General features: G+C 41.4%; 1 protein-coding gene across 1 annotated transcript in view; it reads right to left on the reverse strand.

Annotated features, from left to right (window-relative positions):
• The window catches only part of MYT1 (myelin transcription factor 1), a 67,435-nt gene that overhangs the window by 21,396 nt on the left and 20,526 nt on the right, over window positions 1-25,513 (reverse strand). Inside the window, exons 6-16 of the mRNA XM_078652957.1 lie at window positions 24,230-25,072; window positions 23,053-23,187; window positions 17,931-18,021; window positions 16,933-17,046; window positions 14,242-14,456; window positions 10,305-10,507; window positions 8,381-8,650; window positions 7,361-7,515; window positions 6,286-6,390; window positions 3,602-3,664; window positions 3,383-3,451 (exon numbers count right to left, since the gene is read on the reverse strand). Coding sequence (XP_078509083.1) covers window positions 3,383-3,451; window positions 3,602-3,664; window positions 6,286-6,390; window positions 7,361-7,515; window positions 8,381-8,650; window positions 10,305-10,507; window positions 14,242-14,456; window positions 16,933-17,046; window positions 17,931-18,021; window positions 23,053-23,187; window positions 24,230-25,072 — 2,263 coding nt within the window. The remainder of the gene's footprint in view (window positions 1-3,382; window positions 3,452-3,601; window positions 3,665-6,285; window positions 6,391-7,360; window positions 7,516-8,380; window positions 8,651-10,304; window positions 10,508-14,241; window positions 14,457-16,932; window positions 17,047-17,930; window positions 18,022-23,052; window positions 23,188-24,229; window positions 25,073-25,513) is intronic.

The following is a 25,513-nucleotide window of genomic DNA, read 5'->3' on the forward strand; positions in this document are numbered from 1 at the left end:
CAATACAATTCTCCCTCTATTCTTTTTCCCCTCTCTCTAATCTCTCATTCTCTCTCTCTTAAAGTCCCCTGTGCTGCCTGCAATTAATTTCGGAGAGCTAGGTAAAGTGACAGAGACACCAACAGTGGGCTCCAGCCACCCGGATAAATGACTGATGGAATAAAAGGCGAGTCCACCCCTAACTGTAGGGATCTCTGTACATCATCCCAAGAAAATTGTGGATCTTCGGCCACAGAAATGGTGGATTCTGTATCCCAGAAGTAATATTATGCTCAAGCTAATGTGCTCTGTTGCCTCGACCACAGAGACGAGTGGATTGGTCACAGAGATGAAGGCTACCAGGTCATACTCTGTCCCTTTAACAATAGAGGTGAAAGACAATATGTTTGTGATGAACCCTTGACTCACCTACTTCTACTGACCCTAAGTAGCAGCATTAAAGTACATCACCGAACGAAAATTTGTAAGCCCTATACTACAACAAACCCAGATTTCAAGAAGGCATGCAGGTGTGCCTGGTACTTTTGTCAACATATGCTGCCTGTGAGAATCGGAGTTGGAGCCTGTGAACAATTCAGGGTTAATATAAAATACATCAAACATACAGACTATTGCAAAACAGGACCCAGCATGCACGTATCTTGTGAGGGACAAAAACATAGATTGCTTTTGACTCATGTCCCAGGATCTGTTCAAGGATTATAACAGTCTGAGGTCTGTTATCTGAAGAAAAAGTCAAGATATTTATTGGGAAATAATTGGTTATGTTTTGCTAGACGATCCTGGCACATGGTCTTTGGCAACGCAGGAAGAGTATTCCCAGTGTTGAAGTCCTGCATGTAAGGAAGTGAAGCGTAAAGAGATGTCTTGGGCGTACTCAAACTGCAAAAGAGAATCTTGTAATTTGGGGATATTTGCAAATCACTGTGAGGAACGTAGTAAGCCAAATCTACACTGACCTAGAAATGAATGACAGGTGGTTTTCTGTTCTTTAACCCCTTCCATGCTGATGATCAGCATTACCTACCCTGTGCGGATGACAAGGTGAGCTCGTCATGTAACATGGTATTTATGAAAATGCCGCACACAGCGGGATAAACGGCCGCACGGAACAGGTTAAGAAATACAGGATGGAGCAAGACTTCCTTTAATGGCTCTGCTCAGCCCAGTAGTGTAACTGAATATACAAATGAACATCACTGAGGCATGCATTACTACTGAACGCCTACTTTCATGAGTGTCCTTTGACCAGACTAAACTGTCAACTGCTTCATCCTTCTTTTTCTTAAACCCACAATGTTTAGGGGTGAGACAAACTCAATTCAACCACAGACTGAATACACAGATCAATCACAAACCAACACTGGGATCAAAATCTTGTTTTTACAGGTAAAATGTATGTGTAACCAAATGGTACTTTGTGAAGCCACTGTGGTTCCTAAGACTCATTAGCCAGTTGTCACGCGCAACTGGACCCCTATACCGCACCTCCTTTTGAAGCCATCTTGATCCTAGCAGTGTAATCCAATCCAATGGTGAGTGAGATGTTCTATGGTGTAACCCAATGGGTTCTCTACCTTGTGTGCCTGTGTGGCCCCCTCACATTTCTCCAATCATGCACTAGATACAAACACATAAATCATTTCAATTCATTTTTTGGGCACTAATTACATGTGCCTCAAAGTGTGCTTATGTCACAGCACATTCACTACAAACCCAAATCTGCAACTGAGTCTGCTCTTGGCAGTGACATCTTAAAGATTTTGAGAGCTCTGGGCAGGAAATATTTTAGGGACCCCTGTTTAGTATAAATTCACATTTTACTACCCTTTTTTCCTAATTCAAGCCCTATGTTGCCTAATCATATTTAATTATACGTTGAAGAATAAGATACCAAAATATACAGAAACGAGCTAGAGAGAAAGTTCATCAGGGGTCCCTTGGAAGCGGACGGCTCTGGGCAATTGCCTACTTAGCCCACACCTTAAAACGTCTCTGGCTTTTGGCTATCCAAACTCACTCCTGCGGCAGCTGCTTGTTTTTCTGATTCTCATTCTATGGCATTCTCCAGAGTGAGTACACAGGGACCCTTACGGCTATGCTAATCATAAGCACACTTTGTTGGATCTTAGTGAAGATTACAAAAACAAGCTCTCCGTCACAATGGGAAATAAAGTTCTCACTTGCCAATTTACTGGTAGAAGGACGTACTAGCAAGAAACAAAACTTAATTTCTAGAGGACCTGCACATGGGAACCTTCATAGGCCATACTCATCCCTATTTGGGTGAAAGACCCTGCCATTCTAAATACATTCAACATCTAGTCCAACCATCACTTTATGGACTACGGAATTGGTACCAACACCCAAGAAAATAACAAGACTGCTGGGTGAAAATGTTTCACCTAACACACTTTGAAAAAGTTTCAGAACAATTTGAAAATCTCCTTCGAACTTACAGCTGAAAAAGAGGAAATACAAGGACTAGGGAACATGGCAACCTATTTGGTCCAGATCATCAGATACTAACCAGTGAGCCCGCACATCTCTTTACCTTACAATGTTACAAAGTGGGACGACAGCAGAAGAGAAAGTAAGAAAGTAAAAAGTAAGCTGCCAACGGAAAATCTGCCCACAACCCAACTTCTCCCATCAAATCTGTCGCAGTGAGCGGGCTGGTTGCAATATCATGGAAGCTTTGGGGTTACTTTGGGGGTGTAGTTTTTTTTTAGTATCACAACTCCCCCACCACACCCATCCCAAGCGGTGGTGAAATAAATCTATCATTCTTGCCATTTCTGTTTGCCCTTTTTCATGAGTTTCCCATGATTTGTGCTTTTTGTCTGAAGAGTCAATTTATCAAAAAAATACTTATTTTTCTAACCAACTGGATTTCATAAGCATAAGAAGAGAATCCAGCAATTTAAAAGAATACTATTCCAAATGTTGTCAATTTTAATGCTCACTTTATTGTTGTGAGATAGATGAATTTCTGAGGGGACCTCTGGGATTTGAACCTGTGGTATTTGCATTAAAATAGATCTCACAGGCTTTGCCTCCTTTTTTACCCCCAAAATTCATATTTAAATGGTTTTGCATGTTTGCATTGCAAAACCCGTATAATTTGACTTTGAGGATGGTATGTCCATGACTATTTTAATATGGACTTTGTTATTGGTTCCATCCTGGATAGCCACCATGGTTATTCCATGATTTACCCCTCAAATTGTGACAAGGACCTGGGTCGGAACCGTGGGTCCAGATACAGGAGCCTGAGTAGGTAGATTTTGGTTGGCGTGACTAAGAAAAGAGGAGGAGACAGAGGAAGAAGCTAGAGCACGGCCACATGGCGAAAGGAGATTCAAGTTTAGCGCAAACATACTTGAGGTCAGCAGAGTGAGCAGCCATGAGGTTTCTGAGGCTCTTGTCAGCAAGAGGGCAACCAGAAAGACTGAAAGAGAAGAGATATGATACCTGGGTAAGCCAAAAAAAAGGGGGGAGAATAGACCAAACCATCAGCGCTATTAAAAAATAAGCCCAAAAAATAAACCCAAACGCTGAAGACCTGTAGCTTTGGAGAATACCATAGGGAGGGACAAACCTTCGATGAGAGGCGTAGTTTCCAGTGATGTGTCCACTGCCATCACAGCCAGGGGTTGGGCAGCTGAATAAAAAAGATGCAGAAAGGGTTAACTCCTTGTTTCAAAGATGCGGTTAGCCTCAAAGACAAAGAGCTCAAATTAAATATTTAAAGGGGGGTGGAAAGTTTTACAGAAGGGGAACTTCAGCAACAAATACCCGCAGTTGCAATAGGGCACCTGTCACAGGTGATAACTCTTCCCAACCCATTGTTGCTTTATGAAAGAGAGGGTTTAGAAAGCACATTTTAGTATCATACTGCCCAATTTGGGCCTAGGGAGACAGTATGCTTTCTTCAAAGGGCTTTTGAAAATAGTGTGCATGCATTGCACTGATGAAACTCTAACTCAAAAGTCAACATTTTAAGAGGACTTTTGTGTTTAGGTAATGTGGGCTCAACATTTCAAGAAATTAAAACAATCTTTGTTCCCATACTACGGAATTCCACCTTTCTAACCCTTTTCTCCTGCACAGCTATAGACTTGAAAAGCTGAGCTAAAGCACGCCATTTGTAAAGTAAAATTGGGATAAATTAGAAAGACATAAACACAATACATTCCTCAGTAGGACTGACAATGGCAGGCATGACCTTCATTAGACAGGCCCGCCAGTGGCCAGAGACATGGATCATTGGGCAGAAACAAAAATTACCAATGACAGGACTACTTGTCAGAACCAACGAGCCAATAAAACAGTTACTGTGCAGAACTAAAAAATACCACAAAAATATTTAATGTTCAGGGCCAACAACGGTCCACTATATTTAAAGGTCAGGACCAGCAATTGCATACTGCAATAGTTAAAGGTCACGACCAACAATGGCTGTCAACAATGTTCAATGGTCAACGTTGCTAGGCAGAATCGACAACGACCTCTACTTACAATAGTGGTCGGTTTACTAATATGACTATAGCTACTTCACTATTACTAGGTAGGGTCAGTCATGGCCAACACCGTTTAATAGGTATGACCAAAGAACACAAACATGACTCATTAATGACTAGGGCCAATGGACAACACCATAGGTGCGATTCATACTCCACAGTAGAATGGGTTTTTTGTTCTGTAAGGACTTGCTTCCTAAAGGAACATTTGTTATATTCCAGAATATTTTATGCATTTACAGCTCAAACATGGCATTACACAATTTCCCAGAACGAGAAAAACATGGTTGCCACCTGTAAAGGTAATCCTTTGGAGTGAAGAAGGTATGAATTATACCACATAATCTTTTTTTTTTTTAACTGTGGCATAACACTAATACAGCATTGGTAACTGGCAATATATACCAAGATTAGATATCTCAAGGGATGACCTTAGTGCTAGCCTTGTTAAAAAAGCCATATTTTCTAAGTTTGTATGGAGTATCAACTTTATAGACGCGCTTGTAAGCATATCTAACAATACATGTGCATACAGAATGTGATGCATTTGCCTTCGATTTTAGGGGCTCCCCTTTAGTTTCTGTTTTATCCCATCACTGTAACTGAGCGAGACAAATTGATCATTGCCAAAGGAATCCTGCATCCTTACTTATCAGGCTATATCTGACAACACTCCACCGGTCTTGGTCAAACTCAAGACCATCATTAGAAGAAACAGAGGTCTGAGAAGCAAGGAATCACTTCTACTTGAGGCACCCAAGTTCAAATAATCCACCACCAGCAAACAGTCCTTCTTGGTGGCTGCATTATCAACAGACTTGCTTTTCACTCCCCTCAGGACAATAACTCCTTTACCAGCCCTCAGAAAACAACTCATAACTCATTTGTTTAAACGGTTCTTGACTAAATCACCTACTGCTATTTCTGGCTCTCACCTGGAGAGATAACAATTACTATCCTATGACAATATTCTTTGATTAGACTGCTTCTCCAATCTATCCTGGGTGATACTTGCCTTTTTAATTGGAGGCTATCTGCAGCTAACCGTTCCCTTTACTGATGTAATTCCCGTTCACGCCTCCTTGATTTTGAGTTATATGTTAAGCGCCCTCATACCTTAATTGTTCTGGCTGTTATGCAAATCTTAAAATAATAATATTTACAACTTGTGTATGAGGTGCAGCTTTCTTTAAAAAAATGCAGTTTTCTTTAAGAGTGGCAACTACTTTCCAACACATGGGCAACAGGAACATAAAAAATAACTAAAGGAGTGGGTCCAAATAAGAGCTGAAATGAAATCCAAATTCAAGTGGCAATGTTATAACAAACATTAGTGCCATTTTAGGGAGCCAGAAATGGCTTTTGGGTTATTCAGTCTCGAAGTTAGAGTGCACAAGCATTTCAGGTAATGGAATCTCAATCTATGTTTATCTGTGGGTCATAGTGTAGGCAGAGGAAAACAATATTAATCAAATTACCTTACATTAGAAACATTGATGCCTGAAAGAGAGGTCATATAGTGAGTATCTGTGGTGTAAAATCTCCCACACACCTGTGCAAGGTGAACCATGGGGTATATTGCCTCCAGGATCTGCCAGACTGTTTTCAAACACAGAAGCGCCCACCCATAATAATCACCCAGATACATAATGTGGTCAGGTGCAAGCAGACCTGGGCTCCCAGGTCCCCGCAGAAGGCTGTCTCCTGAAACTGCCAAAACGTATGTACATTTTCTTTTTGTTTGCAAATTATTACAACTTACTCATTCAGGAGGGATCCTCCTGCTTTCTTTGCTGCATCGCCCCCTTTTGGACTGGGGTACCCCCCATCGTGTATCGGCCGAATATCCCGCTGTGCAGCAAAATATCTGGGTGGGAGAATATCAATTTTTCACGTAAGTTAAGTGGGAGATCTGTGTGCTGCCAGTCAGTCAGTTCAGGAAGCAAAGGCCCCATCACAGGGCTGTGCTATCTTGTTCTGTATCACTTTTCATTTGGGTTCATGACAAGTTACCACATATGGAATTGCAATTGCGAGGGACCAAGCAACTGCCTAAGTACAGTTGACAAGTCTTTACGCATTTTTAGCTAATTGTACGGCACCCGTGGTCATGCATGGGCCCACCAAAGCTAGGAAAAAACCCTGAAGGATTCATTTGAAAAGAAACCACTTCCTTGGCACAGTGTCTACAGAAAGTACAGACTAATATGTGGGCATTTCAAAACCAAATTAAAGAGGGGGGAGGATGAAACTATGCTGTGCCTTTGGGAATAGAGCACATATTTAAAACCACAATGTATGTAAGGCTAAAGATAAATGGTCTAATAATTTTTGTATTTACTCTGTTTGTGACTTATGATACCAAGTTAATGTCTTGTGGTGGATACTGGCTCAAAAGAGAGTTGGTAGAACATAGTCAGAAACTTCCCCCGTGTGTTATTCGCTATGGTAACCATACTGTGACTGACTGGGATACCTGGCATGCTCATAGGCAGTTGTGAAGCTACCAAAATATGACTATAGAGTCTTACTTGGTGAAACTCAAAGAAGAACAACAATAGCTCAAAGTTACATAATTATCTGAGCAAGCCAAGACTCTGCATTTTACGAATGTGCCTTTCCCTCACAATACCATATGAGGTGAACATGCATCTTCTTCATTTGAGACTTGAATGACGGCAAGATGTGTCTGCTATTAGTTTTTTTAAAGATGGACTGTTGGGCGTGAACATCACAGTTGGAAAGTGAACAAAGCACATATTAAGAGTTCTTCTAAACATACTTGTAATGTAGAAGTAACACAATTGTATGTCCTAAGTCAAAAGACTGTGACTCACGAGAGGAGTTCTTTCTTGTTGTCCTTTGACATGAACTTAAGCTTGAAGTTGGTTAATGTCACTTCGCCTGGATATTTACGGTCCTCAAAGTTCTCCTCCTGCATTTCCTGATCATCAGCCTCCGAGGAAGAGAAGGAAGCAGCTGCTTGTTCAGACTGTATGGCAAAAAGGAGCCAAGGCAGACAGTGTAGAGTTGGGTGGGAGTGAAAGACAGTAAGAGACAAAGAGACAGAGAAACAGAGAGGCAAAGAGAAAAAAGTCAAGTAAAAATATTGCTTTAATTGGAAAATCTGAGTAATTTGTTAAATTCCAAACTCAGACCAACAATAGCTGTATGGGTTGAGTAGTGAGCATAAATGCAAAGGGCAGACTTCGTCATACCTGTTTTTCTCCATTATTTTGTTGAAGGTATCTTTATTCCATGTATGATTTTACAGAGTAAAATAGGCTTAGACACTGCTCATTTGGTTTCCTAGAGACCCTAATTTCTCTTGAAATTGAAAAATGTTTCTAATAACTTCAACTATGAAGGTCTGCTCTTTACATACAGTGAAGATGTCTTTAATGTGTGTGATACACTGGACTCGCGCCTTATGTCCTGACCATTTCTTTGCAACCTAAAACTTAAGTACAATGGAGGAAAGCTTCAAACATGTCTATATTTCTTATTTTAAGCAGGAAAAAATAAGCAAACCTATGTACACAGGCAGCACACATTCCCTGAGCGGGGAGAGGTATTATGCACTCTAATGGAGATTAGTTTAACAATGTTCCAAGTATTTTTATGCTCACTGAGAACCTGAGCCTAAGTTTGAAAGAATATAGGACCAAAGAGGACATCAAAATACCTCCCTATAAGCATGTTTTAAATCCAGGTGAATATTGTTCATCTCAATGAACAGAGCATAAGAGGCAGTCAAACTAATCTGATGACGGAAGTTATTTTGAAATAATTGTAGGTTGGTGACAGTACTTCCTGACAATCACTCTAGCAATCGAGATGTTGCAAAATCTTCCTACCTCTTCCGGCTCCTCCTCTCGCTGCCGGTGTGGTTTGGTGTAGTCAATGGGGCCGTCCCAGTCATCCTGCCGCGAGGTCTGGCTGGACTGCGGTGAGGTCATGGTACTGCTGCTGGCACTGGTGCTGTTTTGGCGGTGGGACACATCCGGGGACTTCATGCTGGGGCTGCTACTGCAGCTGCTGCTGCTTGGAAAGGCATTGTCCCGTTTGCGCTGCTTGTTCATGCTCAAGTCAAGGGTACCATTCTCATCCACTTCAATGTCTAGAGACTGAAACGTCAAAGGGAGATCTTCAGTTGGCCCCCAATCCCTGCTGTGCTATTGTTTGCTACATGTAAACCCACTGCACATACAAGTTAAGGCACAACTAGTACCATTCATCCTATGAAACTGAGTGGAGGCGTTCTTAGGCCATAATGTTCTTTATTTGCATGAATGATTTCACCGCATACTCAATGTTGGCATTCATAATACCATGAGCCGATTCAATCGAAATAAAAATTAAACTGTACCCAGAAATTAATACGATTACAGGCCTTACATACTCCTCTTTGTATGTGTACCAACACTGTCAACAGCTCGTTACATGCCCCCAATCATATTCCCTGGCCATTCTTTTACTAAAACCACACTCCCTTGCTAAAAAATTATTGACTTCCTGCCTCACTATTAGTCTACTTCTTATATGCCATCCACACTACAATCAAACCGTTTCTTTATCCGTGCTCTAACATTATACCGGGACCATCAAATCACAACGAACATTTATGGAGTCACAATAGAAGTTCTTGTGTCATGGGCAGTGAGATCACACCTCCTTGTGATGAAAACCAGTTACCCATGCGCATTTAGAAAAATTTAGTCACTTTTTACGGTCTGATGCTGCTTCCTTCTTTCCCCTGAGAAAGGGCATATATTTAACTTCAACACAGTCTTCAGAGGCAGCCTTCAGAGGCAGCCTTCAAAGCCATGAAGCAAACAAAACATCTATGTAGGAAGTAAGTACGAGTTCCATGGGATCGTAAACTGACAGTATAATCAATAGAGAAAGGAAAACTCACTTTACATAACTAATTACAGCTATCGGCATATGCTGGAAGTAGTCGGATCGAGTAGAATACAATGTCAAAAAATTAGCAGGGTGTTTGCCACCACAAACTTTCTCCTAAAATGCAAGATTAGGCCTGAAGAAGGAGACAAATGGATCGCCGGTGCTGTTCGGTGGCCAACAGTAAGATGCCTCCACCATCAGCCTCCCTTTGTCAAATAAGATGTTATATCCTTCATAGAAATGAATGTGGTAACAACAGAACCACGGCTGGGTGATGACATCAGCAAACAAAGTATCTATGTGAACATCACTATGCCCCTCTATCAGCACTGACCTTCTTCCACCAAGTATCTACAGAGCAATGCTTTCTTTACATATATATTGATAACAATCATACACATGCACACACTTCAATGTACTAACATCACAATACTATAGCCCCACTCTTTACTCAAGAAGCTCTCAAAACGTGAAAGCTGCTTAAAATGCGAAATCTATTGGTCCAGTTACCCTTTCTACGTCTGTGCCAGAGCTCAGGTATCTCGCTATAAAGTCTGCCCAATATACAGATACTTCGTATGAGCTCTACTCTTGGACACATACTCTGCAAGAATGCAATCCCTTCTTCAAGACACCAAACGGAACGTTCTCCTTCCAGCTCAAGCTGCTTCATCAGATGCTCACACACACCCTGATGCTTCCTAGAAGGTGACCGTCATTCAAAGCAGCCTCTTAGTATTTCCACAATTGTTTATTGTGCTTCTTTAGGAGCTACAACCAGATAGCTTCCCAGTGGAATAACCCCTGGGACATAGAACATTAGGTGACTTCTAGCCCAGCCATGGATCCCCAGGAGTTTTGTGTCTCGCCTACCTTGCCTGGATGATCCTGCTTTGCACTGAGATTCTCCGGCATTTCCCAGCAGCGGGTAGACAGGTTGAGGATGGCAGTGGCAGCCATGTGCGCAGCTTCAGCATCATGCGTGTAGTCGAAGCCTGTGGAGGAGGAAGAGGTGCTCTTCATGTAACTGCTGGAAGGGCTGTGGCTGGGGGAGGGGGCCTTTGGAAAAGATTTGGCTGCAAAAAAGAGTACAGAGGATTGGTACAGGATTGAAAATCCTCAGTCCGTTTCCTCAAGTGTACAAAGGCCCAGTGAATAAAAATGGGCCCAGGAGTAGGGAATTATGTCCCCAGAAAAAGATTGTCTGTGATTCTTGAGAAGATTTCTTCCCAAACAAGATCACACAATCAACACTTCTTTCTATTGCTTCATTTCGGCAAAGTGGGTTCTCAAGGACAGAGGAATTAATTGCAATAGTTTAAACTAAGACACAAGGGAGGTGATAATCATGGTCATTTGCTGACCAGGTTTGATATAGAACTATGAGAACCTGAGCTTTCTGGTTAGCACAGACCTTTATGTCTGTGCGCGTGACTGTCTGCAGATATTAATAAATACCCTGCTAAAGAGCCCTTGGCCCATCTAACCTCCATGGAAAGTGTGCCTCTCTTGGGAGAAGGTGCCTGCTGTACCAGACTCTCTATCAGCTTTGGGAATAATGTTTCTACTCTGGTCAGCTCTCTACCCTGGCTTGAAAGTGGTTAATAAGTGTTCCTGTTTTTAAGTAATGCCGCAGAACGCTTCCAGGCGCTTAGGGTGCAGTAAAAAAGGAGACATAGATGGGAAACAGAAGAGATATGTGACAAAAGGGGAGGGGTAGCAAAGGTATAGATGACCACTGGGAATATGAATGCTTTCATTTTTATGCTTAACATGCCACTAAAATTTGTAGGTATCCTGCATTTAAAAATGTAGAATCTTTTTTAATTTTCAAGTGCAAAACAGGTGAAGTTCTGCAAAGTCTCGTATCAAAATACAATCTGCAGTTACGTTTTACATCATTCCTCAAATTTCCCTTATGTTTTCTTTTTTAGAAACTGTTACCTTTTTGAAACATGCACTTACCTCTTAATTTTCGAAAAGTGACTGCATTTTAATTTGACTATTAATTGGTTTTGCGCCTTTAATTCAGTTATTTAAAAATGTAATCACTGTTCAAATTTGGAATCTCAGCATTCAATTTTTCGAAATGGGCATGATTTTGAAACTAATTTTATCTGTGGCGTAATGCGTATCTGATGAGTTCACTGGATTGCTTTCCCTCGTGCAACTCGATGTCTTTATGCAAATAGTGACAACACGTACATCTTTTAATATATTGATCAAGCTTCTGTTTCAGAAAGTTTAACTTGTAATCAAAACCACAAAGAAAACTAATTTAATAAAAAAAGTAGGATCCGTGGAATTTGCACCGCTAAACAACGCTGTTCTGTTGAACACAGGGGGCATTCACGTTTCGTCTTTTTATGTGTTTTTATGTTTTAATTAACACATTTCTCTACGCTCAGCCTCGCAGTCGCTGCCTGAGAAAATCATTTCAAAATAGCAGGAGATTTGGAGCCTTCCTCTGCATCCCTTTTAGCATTGATCTGCTTTGCTACCTCATTGATTCGAACTCAATGTCTCGATGTGTTGTTAATTTTCTTGTATATTGTTATTATTTTCCTTAACCGTTGTGAGTGAAAAAGGACATGGATTTTCAAGAGTATAAGAAAAATTTCCAGCCACCCTCAGGTACATTGCCACAATTTTGCATGGATACCTCCGTTATGGTCTGAGCAAATTATATTTCAGTAAGTGGCGAGTCAGCTAGAGGGGCTTATCCAAGGGGACTTTGCTGAAATTCGTTTTGTCAGGACAATTACTTGGAAATCATCTGTTCATATTGAAAATCACACCACCTATTAGGTGCATGAATTGTTTGGCTTGGAAGAGAAATGGGTTTTCCATCAGTCTTAACCTAGGACGACAGTAACGGTTGCACAGACTGCCACTGTACAATGCAATGGTAGGATCAGGTTTGTTCGAGCTTTAATAAGGGTGACCACCGCTTGGCCGACAGGAAGGGGGACAGCTGGTGTGTCAGGATCATGGAATGGGATGCTAGCGAGACCCTGCTATCTTTGATGAGAATGTCAGCTGTAGCATTCAGCGGCCCATGTTCTCACGTAAAGATCCCCAAACAGGAACTGGAGTCAAGCTTTATTTTTGTCTGGAATTTTGCATTTCCCTTCGAGTTTTTGGGAGGGTTCAGAAAAAGGAAATAACTGATGCAAAACGCAAACAACAAGGGTTGCTCTCTACTTTTCTGAATGTAGAACATCCTGCAGTAACATTTTGAAAGAACCTGTCTTGGCCTTCCTTGCCACGAGTCAGTTTCCGACCCCAACATTTGGCCAAATTTAGGAGGTAATTTCTAGTTGGGTCCGATGCATATTTGTGAGGATCTGGGATGGTGCCTCCTTAGGCCAGGGAAGGCTCTTAACACAAGAGGAACAATCCTAGTTGGCTTAGATTGGGCTCCTGGTAGGCAGTGGTGGAACTAAGGCTAGTTGTGACAAATGTCAGATCTGCAGGTGAAGGCTATTTGTGGGTTGAGGAGACTCACAGATGGCAAGAGTTGACATATGGCAAGCTGTGTAGACCTCCGACAAGCTTGGTGGGCATGGCCGTTATTGATAAATTAGTTATTGGGCAGCGGGTACCTGTCAGGCCGGCTCCTGGAGAGTTCAGAGTGAACCTTCAACTCTCACTCACATTAATCATCAAGGAAGCTCTGCCTTCTGGAAAATTATGATAAATAGCTGGTGGAAAGAAGCATTTCAAGGTATAAACATCTGCTCCATGGAGTATAAAAGCAAGCTGTGGAAATTTCGTGAAACACAAAAACTCCAGCAAGCACATTTGGGAGTTTCCTTATTTAATATTTTCTACAGTATGCAAAGGCTATTCAAATTAAACTAATGTGAGTGTCAAAAACTCACGTTGGTTTCTATGTTTATCTTTCAATGGGTTCTCAATACGGACTCAATTATATATTCTCTGACATTAGTGTTATTCTTCCCATCTCCATCACAACACCCCTCCTATAGATTAATTGCGCTGGTTGTTTATGTTCTTATAAAATATGATCTGTGCATCAGGTGCTTGGAGAGGTAAATGGAAAGCAGATTGCAGGTCCCAGAAGCTCGGAATGCAACTGAAAAGCTATTTAATTGGAATTTCCTAATAGGAGGAAATTAATAGTTGATGGCCCTGCTCTTTAGAGAATGCAGCAGAGGGGCTGCATAGTGTGTCATGGGTTTGAAACCTTTAGTACTATGTGAATCGTGTGATTTTCTAGTATTTGGATCACACTGGTAAAGTAAGAGAGCACCCTGACAAGCGTCAATATCCCCTCCATATGGGGAGATCTTAAAGTGGATCCCAGTGTGAACCTGTCGGCATGGATGGAGGTTCATTGTGTGCTAATTCTTATAAAGAGAGAGACCCAAAAATTCTCCTAGCAACTTCTTAGAGGCACAAGCTTTCCAAAATCTACCTATTTTTTCAGAGTTACTGTGGAAACCCTAAGGGGTACAAATCCTGGGCTGAAACAGGGCTTGATTTAGCATAGGTTGTTTCCATAACATTGTTTCACTAAATGAGATGTGTTGCGGAAAACACATAAAGAACTTGTTCTCAGCGTGACACTGTGGTAACAGCCTTATAGCAATGAATTGAAAAGGTCATGGAGCAGAAACTGGGAAATAATCATATTGCAAGAGCAAAAGGAAAGTTGTAAACTAAATCTAGTGCTACAGCGGTAAGAGATAGGAAAGCAGTGTTAACCATATATGCTGCTAAAAGCTATGCATTTGATTAAATTCACTTTGCAGGAGAAAGTTCCCAAGTAAATCTTCCAACTTACACTTAAGGGACTTGGGCGAGGCATCACTTGGCAGAACCTTTGGGGCGATCAGGCGCTTGCCAAAAACCTGAGCATCGAAACTTGCATAATCGAATGTGACCTTGGAATACTTCTCCAGCTCCTTGGCCAGGTTGGCCCTGGGGGTGGCAGGGACCACGTTTGGGCGGTAGTTTCCATACTGTGGAATCTCCAGCTGCTTCACGAAGCACATGGGCCTGAAAGAAGGGCACAGAAAGCAACTGTTAATAATACTCATCTCTTAGATGAGATTGCAAACTGTCGTAGGGAGCTCATTAAGGTGGCAATAAATACATACATTGGATGAGTAGAAAAAGCATGTTGCCCTCACGCTTATAATGAATGTAGATTCATCCTGACTGGTGGAGGTGAACTTTTGGAAGGTAAAGGCTCTTGGTAGGTCAACCCCCCATGTAGAAGAAAGGCTGAAAGACTGCTCCCTCGGGAAAGCTGTGCCTTTGCCTGTCAGTCAGCACCACATTATTTGGAAGACCACTACTCCAGAAGGAATGGGTAATCCATTTCCATCATATGAAAAATTGAAAATGTGAACACCTTTAAGTTGGAGGTAGCCCTTCGTAGGTACAATTATGGAAGAGCACTGTAGATGAGTCCATGAAATGATTATATTGTTTGGGACAAATACTGAAATCAGTAGTAGGATTTGTACAAGACGGGTCTATCTCCACGAGGGGTAAGCTAGTGGAGCAACCAATAGACTACTTGCAGAGACAAACAACATGGTGTAGTCTCTTGGAAAAAACACTCACTTTAGCCTTTACCTGTGAGACACCACAGTTCGTAAAAATACGACCATTCTAGACTTTCATATGGAACATTACATCTCTTCGAGGTGGCAAACACTGCTGTGTACAGAACACCTTTTTTTTTTAATCAAAAGCAACTATTCTGGCCTTTGCAAAAAAGAATACCACATTCCCTGAAAGAGATCACAAATCCGTTCTATAAAACACCACAACTCTCGGAGGACAGACTGTCTTGGCACTTTGCCTGTAGTGCACTGTATCTTTTAGAGGTGCCAACTAGCTCAACCTTTGTCCACTCAATGCCATGTCTATTGGAAGGGACAATCAGTCTGGGTTTCAAAACATCAAGTATCTTTGAGACAATCACTCACTGACCTTTGTCTATACAGTGACATAACTTCTTTATGGGGCAGCCCATAGAAGCTAGTCATTAAATGTTTTGGGAGCCAATACATCCTTTAGCAGTTGTATGGGGGTAATCGAGATTACATCAGTACCATTCTGAGCATAGCAGCTAAATAGAGCCCCACTTTCAGTATCTATGACTGTATCTGATTACTGCAGTATTTGTATAAAATAATGTCTTGGGAATATTTCAAACAGGTGGAAACCAAAAACTTTAATGTATTTTTCATATGTTACTAAATTAGATAAAAGTAAAAGAATGTGTGGTAAGAGTTTTCAAATTAAAAATGAATTTGAAATATTTTCATATTTTCTGAAAATTACTCAATAAACATGGCAGTTTAGGTGAGCGTAACCACCCAGGTTTCGGCTGTCTTACTACTCATTTTTTGGTTCCAAATTTATCTCAAAATGCAGCTATTTTTCACTACTTGGAACAGTTGAAAAACAAGTGAAGCAATCCAAGAAGTACTGCTTCACAAACATAAGAGAGAACCGGAAATGCCCAAATCTTAAATAATGAAGATGTGTTTAGTATGCACGATTTGGAGCTAGAGAGACATAAATACTGTCATCCAGTGCCAAGCTTCACTAACATTAGAGAAATAGAAAACAATCTAACTCTCGCCTTACCAGCCACTTAACAAGACCAGGGTAAAACTGGAGGAGAGTGTGTGTAAGTTTGGACTTTGGTCAATGACTTGTGGTTCCATCCTGGCGGGGGAAGTAAGATAGGGATCATTCGAGTCATATAAAAATTGACTACATCCAGCCATCAGGAAAAGGTTGTTACGCCTCTCGCTTTACTTTAAAAATACCAAAACAGAGCAGACCAAATCCAGAGGCAATTAGCAGCTAAGTGGTGGGTATCCCATTTAATACATATGCCAGGAGTACATCTCACATAGGTTGTGTTAATTTCCAAGTGCTAGCTTCACAGGAGGCTGACTAAGGGTCAGTCAGTGCTAATGTATTGAGCAGTAAGTAAGTGAACAGAGCTGGGACAGAGAATTTTCACAATTAACCTTGCAATGTGTGGCCATACTTGATGCTTGTAAAGGCAACCTCTACGATATGGTATCTTCTTGCTGCTGTTGCTGTATGTGGCTGTTAAGTTTTACCTTAGCTTGACACCATCACTACTGTAAGATTCGGTTGCCACAACACCGACAACACGGTAGAGAGATAATAAAACATAAGCTGCACATCTTTGGAAGCATTACTGTTGTGGATAGGTAGGACAGAGCAGCTTTTCAGCTAAGCATGATTTGGTGTTCAGTCTTCTAGCCCAACTGAAATGGAATTCAGTTTTGTAAATGTAGCTTTTGGTAAATTAATACGGCAGAACTACACGTTCTTAGTTCAACCTGCCACCTGTTCGAACAAAAAAGTATTCAAGAAGACTAACAGATTGGTAGCCATTAAAAAGCCGTAGGCAGTGGGTCAATTGCCACGCTTTGTTGAATTCCCAGTCTTGTGCAAGCGACCTGCAGATCCATACCTGAGTATCCTGTCCGAGTTGGAGCTACTCTTCGTCAGATCTCCTGGCTGTGTCGGCTGCTTCTCGTGGGATTTGGCTAGTTTTTCAGCAGCTGCAATAGGACACCCTGATAAGCTGTAAGGAATAAGAGCAGAGTTAAAGGAGAGCAACCTGGGTCCAGGAGGACAATCATTATATTCTGCAGACAAGTGAAACATCAATCCAAGGGGGAACTGTGAAATAAACTCTCCATTGCCATAATCCTGAACCTTAATCTGGGCCACACTGCTTCTCCCTAGCACCCTCCTGCAAGGTTTCCTGCCCCCCATCAGCCACTCATCAACCGCTATTTGTGGATAAAGCAAAGCAAAGCAACTGCCCTGGTAAAAATGTCAGTTTACCAGATGCAGGTGGTTTCTACTTGATTGAGTTGCAGTAGCTGGGGTTTGTTTACTACAGTATGTGTCTTTAGCAGAAAGAAGAAGGGAAGATCAAAGTTATCGGGTTAAGAAATAACTGAAATTAACAGACACATTTAAAACGTTCCACAATATGCCTAGAATTTTCTTCACTGCAGCTCTATATGTCCAGCACAAGCCACATCTAGTCAGCTGAAATTTCCATCAGTGCTAGTGATTATAAACGCCCAGAGGATGGTTCGTAAAGTCCTAAAAGCACTTCAGAATAGCTGAAGATTGTCACACCTCCTACTCACCTATGTTCTTTAGCTACTTTACACCCTTGGATCAGGAGTGAGATATAGCATATGTGTACATGAAACAAACTACAAGCTAGCTCACCTTTCACGGTAACGTAGTATTTGAGGGACACAAATAATGTATCTAACATATGTATTACTTAATGTACCCTGCAGTGGTAAAAGAACCAGAAAAAACGTTTTTGCGTTTTCCCATTGTTTTGTTTTTCAGGTTTAGTTAAATCTATAGTTATGAGAAAGAAACGCTAAAAGTGTATATGATATACTGACAGATTGAATAGCATTTTTTCAAATACCGTACCTTCTATGCGTGTTGCGATTACTGTTCACGTGTCCTTGTCCCGTGCATCCCCGCGTTGGGCACTTTAGCACATTTTCATGCATGGCCAAGACTGTACAGAGTGGAATATCAAATAAGATAAGATTAAAACTCAGATGTTCTCAAAAATACGAACTGTATAGTGACATTTCCAATCTCGGAAATTTGGACAGAACATCAGAGAGATGCTCAGAACTCCCATTGGAATGCAATGAAGAAAATAACTGTTCCACTAGGAAAAAATAATCACATATCAAATAACCACGGTAACAGATTTTTATATAATTCTACAGAACTAAGGTATTAGGCTAGTATACAAAACCTAGAGTTGTTGCTAAATCCAGAGGAGACTCCATAAATGAAATGTCATCCACCATACTATCCCTAGTGTGGACGAAATTACGCCAGGGGATTCTCCAACAAATCCACCTCATCCACAAATCAGTGGATATTCCATTACACTTCTCTTGAGCATGATTTTACATTACTTTCCTGTCCTCTAAAATCTCCTGACCCTGCAAATACAATTCTGCAAACCTTGGATTGGTTTCCTGCATTGCCAACACTGTTTTGTTTATGCTGCTTGTTCATTTCTAGTTATCCAAGCCAATTTCTGTTTTTTATCCTCTATTTATCAACACAACATATACGAATCCTTTCTTGCTTCACTATTTTTAATTGTAATCGCCTGAATTACTGAAACTTGCGAAGCTATCTCAATTTTTACAAATTATCTGTCTTTTTCATCCACCCTCTTTGAAGGTCTGTAGATAGCGGTTCTCTCTCTCTCTGCTCATCTCCTGTAGCGCTGCCTTTATTTGTTGGACTGCAACCTTTGAAAATGACAGATAAGGCCATTTTTTTTCTCCTCCTATTGCTCCATTACCATAAGTACACAATATTGCTTTCAGTTTGTATGCTAGGCACATCCGCTCTCTGATCATGGAAGCAACATAAGGCCTTTCGTTCACTACCTAATGCATGCCGTACATACCGAAGAGGTTGTGAGCACGTTCTCTGCTGCTAATGATCCAGGTTGGAGCACTTGGATGTAGGTTTCAGAGCACTATTCGGCATCGCATGTGAACTCATTGGACTTAGCTAGCAGGCTACCTATCGATGATGCCATTGATTCAACCAGAGGAGCCCTCATTCTTTCCAAGGGCCACAATCTGTATGAACTCGAGGATTCCTCCAAGTTTACCAGTGGTCCTCCTGATCAAGAAAGAGAAGCCATTCAACAAGGGACTGGTTGGCCTCTTGAGAAATCTGGCTGGTAAGGTTGGGACAGAGCCAGCCAGACAGTTCTAGTTGCAAGTCAGATTTGCTAAACAGAGGCACTGGTATGTTGGGAATTATAGAGAGCTCAATCTGATTACCCTTGTATGGAAATACAATTAATAATATTTACTTGCGATTATTACAAATAGAAAAGACTAGTAGGAAGGATTCAATACACGTTTTACAGTGGCTTGCCTTTTGTGCCACTTATTGAGTGGGACTATCATCATATTGGTCTGCAGTGTTTGAACTAGGTTTGGAAAGGCAACCAGGAAAAAAGGGGGTGCAAAAAGTATTCTTTGCTTCATGCAGAAAAATATCTTTAGATACCCTGGATGATCGGATAAATGTTGCTCCAAATTGGTGTAATATACAGCCATGTCGTCTAGGGGTGCACCCTCGCTCCAGTCAGCAGCCCTATCCCCTAGGACAACAGACACTAACAGAAGGACAAGGCACAAGCGCTAGTAAAACTTAGGGCAAGCTTGAACCTCAGGGGACCACCAGGGCCTCAACATTTTGTATTATAGTAATGACCAACTAGTCGCTGAAAAAAATTATGTTCTATTGCTGGGTACTAATCATTGAAAAAGGCCCCTGTTCAGAGTCACTGGGAGGTAAACCGCATAGGGTTCTCTCTGGGGCCTAGGCACGTACCAAGGGAAAAGGCCTGTTCTGCCCTATTACATAACAGGTTTTCCTTCACAGCACAGGAACAGGCATGCTAACTGGCCTCTAACCACAGCCTCATTTGAGTCATAGGTATGATTCCAATTCTAGATTAGGTTGTCTTCTTTTTCAAAGAACAATATGGGATATTTGTTTGTTTGAAGATTTAGAAAGACTACTACTTGAATACGGTCTTTTGTAAAATTGTCTATAATCATTTCTTTAACATTACATTTCTGCTTTTTGATTTTCGTAATCATCTAAAAATTGTTTAGATAACTTTCAAATACTTTTGAGGTGATTTCTTGTTGATTTGCCGTTCTAAGGTCATATTTCAAATGAGGGAAAATATATCGGATTTTCCAAAATTTTGCACCAACCTTGTCCTAAAATATAATAGCTAATAAATACGAGTCCTAGCCCTCTCCAAAGCTACAGTGAGCTCTGTCAAAGAACTAAGCAGGCAGCTTCCCACGGAAGGAGTTGTCGCTGGCATGTCCAATATTAAAATAGTAAAAGGATTTAAGTATACATGCAAACATTTTAGAATAGGAAACAGGAGATTTTGAAAACAAAGATTTGGGGAAGGTATTTTACCCATTACATTTTATTCAAGCAGAGGTAAAATTACAGGTGGTAGACAGGGAAAATAAAGCTAATTGTAGCTTAAACAAATGGGTAGTAGTCTCCCGCCTGAATCAGGTCTTTTGGCATATGTGGTTATGCTTTAATTAAGTTCAAGTCCACATTAACTCATATTCGGCAACAAGACTATTCTACGTAACTTAAAATAAATAAAACTGATGAAGCACCTTCCTTTTGCAATGTACGACGTCAGATAAGCCAGTGACTAGGGTTGCGACCTGGCGGGCTTTATACAGACATGACCAGTATTTCAATATCCTAGTCAGTACAAAAAATAGAAAAATCATCCAAAGCTGGTATTATCCCCACCCCGCCACAATCAGGGGAAAAATAAAACAGTAAATGTAAGAACACTTTAAAATGTGTTCTAATAACTCCTGACTGATAATTAAAGCAAACAAAGGACAAAAAGGGCAAGTTAAAAATGTGATAATCCTTATATATTGTAAATTGACACCTTTACTTTTTCAATAAAATTATTTTTTAAACTGAAAATGAATATACCGACTTCGTATAAACTTCTACTTAGAATCAAGAAACAGGTGCTCCACTTTGTTAGAAGTGGGCAGAGGGCCGGTATTTTAAAGGTGGCAACCCTTCACGCGACCCCCTCGAAGCCAGGGGTCTGTCAGGCGAGTAGGCCCACCCTATCCTCCGGAACAGCCCTTCAAGCGACCCCCGAAGCCAGGGGTCTGCCAGTCGAGCAGGCCTCCCGTCTCCTCAGTGACAGGGCCCGGGAACAGGCCGCACTCGAGTGACGCAGGAGCGGCAGCTTTCACCAGCGGGCTCACACAACAACAACTCACAGAGACAAGGAGGTCAAGGGCAGCCAGAGGTAAAAATTCTCGCTCCGTATGAACGAGGCCTCCCTCGACCCCCAAACTGCTGAAGCGGCAGGCGGGCGCGCAGGCCCGGGGGTCGGATCCTAGTATAGGCCTCTCTCCCCGGGGCTCGGCCAGGGCCTGGGCGCCGGGAGAGCCCCCGCGTCGGTCAGACAGTCAGGTCCGTCAGGTGCTTAGGGCCTTACCAGAGCGTGGAAACCGTCGCCAAACTCGAGAGCCGGGAAGGAGAAGGTCTGGTATGAAAGCTGCGCACAGGCCTTTCCTGCACACGAGGGCCCTGTCACAGCGCTCCCCGGGGATGCAGGCCTCTCCACACCCTGCTGCCGACCCGCAGCTGAAAATAGTCCCAGCACCCCGACAAAATGACCGACACTCTTCAAACTTTTAATACAAGCAGGGATCACTGGAAAACACTTACAGCCAATCTGAGCTTGCGGTGTCTGGACTAAAAGGGAAACATTTTTTCCTCAAAAAACCCACCCAGATTGTTATGTTAGCAGTTGTTGAATGCTATCATCGTTTGACTACATATTAGTGTATGGGGATCTGTTCACGTCTTTCTTTCATACATGCCCGATTCAAACGGGAGGCTTCCGACTTTTAAGACACAAATATTTTTATTTTAGCTGCCTCTCCCTAAAATTGCCTTTGATTTAATGAATGTGATTGGAGAAAAGTAAGCCCAAAATTTCTGTTTTCAAAATCCCCCTCTTCCTAGTTTTATAATGTTTGCATGTATGTTTTTTTAACATTACCTACAGCTATCCAGGACCCATATTTGAGATGCCTGGCTAGCAATGGACATATAGTTATCACTGCCGCTTAGCCAAGATTTTACTGCCACAGACATTTATTTTATGTCAGAGACAGTAAAAATATTGGGAACATCAACATATCCGGCATTTTGCGCAAGGTGTGAATGTTTTAAGTTGGGATGCGATAAAATGCTAAATCTTTTAAGATATCATAGGTGAGTTTTCAAAGTACAAAAGAGTAAAGTTTACAGCATTCCAGGTTTTGGACCAAAAGTTGATTTATTGACAACAACATTGAAATCCTTGTGTTTTTTATCTGTTTGGAGTTTTATATAGGGCGAACTCGACCCGAAGATATCAGGTATCCGAGCGCTTTACATGAGCACCAGTTTTATTACAGATGGACACTTTCATTTTTGTTAGGCGGGGGAGATTAAGTGATTTGGCCAGAATCACAGGTTGTGAGACTTTTTCAAAATTAATCTGGCTGATCGAAAAATGTCAAGTGTAAGATTGCCGTACTGTGAGACTTCCTACCAATAAATGAGATTTTAGGTGTCTTACAATAAAAAGTCCAAGCTTTCATGACAATATTTGCAACTCCTATTAGAAAATCAGGCAAAAAAGAAATTTTGGGTAATTTTATGAAGCCATTTCAAAATACCACAATACAATAGTGCAACATGTTATATTGTTGAATGTTCAGTCCTATGAAATCTTTGAAAGCATTCAACGCATTCATGTTAGTGCACGGTCTGTTTGGAATACGTAATTGATTTTTCATTGCCTGCACAACACCAGAGTTAATACTCCATGCAAGGAACTGAGGTTAGTAGAGTGTCTGTTGCTTCCACTTTTTGGATTGTACCTTCCTTTGTGGACAGCCTCTAAAACTCAGCGTAGCCTACTCACTTTCTGGAGGTATCCTATCCTTGTGTGGGCATCCAGACAGACTGCGGTGATGAGGGTACAACCCAGTGACGTGGCCAGTGCCGTCACAGCCTGGAGTAGGGCACTTGATCTCCCGTTTCTCAGGTCTTGATGGATCTAAGAGGAAAGAAGGGTGGAGTTTAGAGTTTGAGAACAAAGAAACTGTCAGCATAACAAACAAAAATTTGCAAAGACAGTACATTTTGCTTTCTCCTTACACTTTCTTAAGGCTTTCACATTATTATGATGTGTTTGTGGAAACAATACATATGTACTGAGAGACAAAAAGAACTGCTATATCCAAGGATTTCCTACTATCTGAAACGTTTCAGTGAGCATGACAAAGGTTCTAAAGAGATGCGTGAGCATGACAAAGGTTGTAGTGAAACCCACCAATGGAACATGGTGGGAGTTAGATTCACAAAAGCACGAATGGGTTAGTAATGAGAACCACAAAAAAAGTATGCAATGAGGCTGATGAATTGGACAAAAATCATAATGATATCAACAGGAATGCAAAGGTTCTAATAAGACCGATAAGTAAAAACATTTGATAAAGTGAACTGTGGGCAAAGCAAATGCGATAATATGAGCCAAAATATAAACATAGGCTGACATGAGTTTTCTTTCTGGAGGCTTTTTCCTGATGAGACCTCGCTTATGCATGTATTTAAATAAAATGAAAGCCACAAAATCACTCTGGTGACCTACCAAACGAAAGCCAGGTCAGAGTGAGGAGTTTGTTTGAAACAGGAGGCCGGGAGAAATACACGACACTGAATATTCAGTTAGACATGTTTTTGATAGTTGCCCTTTCATATGAAAATTGGGAGACACAGTGCAAGAAGTACTGTGGGTGACAGTGGGGACTGATGTTTGGTACACATAGAAGTTATAATTCTGTATTTTGGGTTTTCTTAAAGGAGCCTTTCTGCATCTCACTAATCTGAAGGTTTTGAGCAAAAAATGATTCTCTAACTCTTTTTTTGCTGTATTCCCCCTTTGGTACAAATAGAACCCAGTTTCAGCATGAAAGAGCTTCGGGCCTCTAAGGAATGTTCATGTATTTTGTATGACTAATAAGTGGTGAAATTCAGTTTAGTTCACACATGAAACATAGTTCAAAGCATTCTCTTTACAGACAGCCTCTTTTAAATACCTTTCCTGTAGTAGTTTTTTCGTATAGCTTCCATGGCTCGGTTGTGCTTGTCATCTGCCTGGTAGTGCTTTACGTGTTCCACAGGCAATCTTCCTGGCTCCCTCACCACTTTAACCTGTTCGGCTTTCAAAGCAATTGCCTGCTCTAGTAAGCCAAGGTTCCCCCTGGTCATCATGTCATACATTTCAGACTCGTCCGTTACCGCAGATTTTTGAGAGTGAGTGTCATCATCCTTGTCATCATCTGATCTCACCTCCACAACAACATCATAACCAGGTTTGGGACTGAGCTGCCCTTCATGATGGATTTTTTGAGGGTCCTGTGAACCATGAGGCATTTCCTCACAGATCAGGTCAGTCCTTACATCTTCTTCCTCCTCGTCCTCTTCTTCCTCCTCCACTTCATCATCCTCCTCCTCCTCCTCATCCTCCTCATCATCAATGTCATCATCATCGTCCTCTATGGCTTCCTGCAGCTTGCATTCCTCCTCGCAGCCCACCTCCTCTCGAGGTTCAAGGCCAGGCTCACTGCTCTGCTCACTTGCGACCTCAATGACCTCTTCAGCATCTTCGGTTTGGATGATGATTTCTTTTTCACATTCCTCAACAACTTCTTCTCCCACCTCCTCATTTAAATGTGGGACTGCATTAGAGGCAGGTTTACACTCTTGCAGTTCACTTTCGGGCAGGAACCCTTCTGTGGCTAGGGTTTCTTCTGCTATTTGGCCAAGGTTCAAAAGAGAGTTAGCAATGATTTCTTTGTAACTGCTGTAACTGGCTTTTGGGGTGATTGTAGTATTGGTGGGTGCATTTTGTTCATATGGTGATTTGGCTGGACTTGTCTCTGCAACGACAAAGGAGAGTTGAGCATCATATTTTAGCAAAATGCATTAGCTTTATTATACTTTCTGTTTTGATGATGTCAAACATACATGTCTACAGTTCGATAAATTATACACCACGTCAAGGGTTTTGTGTTAGGGTTGTGGAACATTTGCATGGTAATTTCAGTGATAGCCTTTCAACATTTTTAATTGATTCTAAATCTTGTTTCCTACTTTTTATCAACACTCAGATTTTTATGGGGCAAAGGGGCTGTAGATCAAGTCTGTAAAATGTGTATTAGACTACTTTGTGAAATGTATTTTGCTTTCCTGTGATTACCTTAAAAAAGCATTGTGATCCTATTCAAGAATGTTACTCTAAATTGTAAGCAAGTTCTTCTGTTATAAAAATACCACTTGTCTGCATAAATATAATAGTATTTTACTAAACTTCCCACCTT

Source organism: Lissotriton helveticus, chromosome 7 (assembly GCF_964261635.1).
Source record: "Lissotriton helveticus chromosome 7, aLisHel1.1, whole genome shotgun sequence".
NCBI lineage: Eukaryota > Metazoa > Chordata > Amphibia > Caudata > Salamandridae > Lissotriton > Lissotriton helveticus.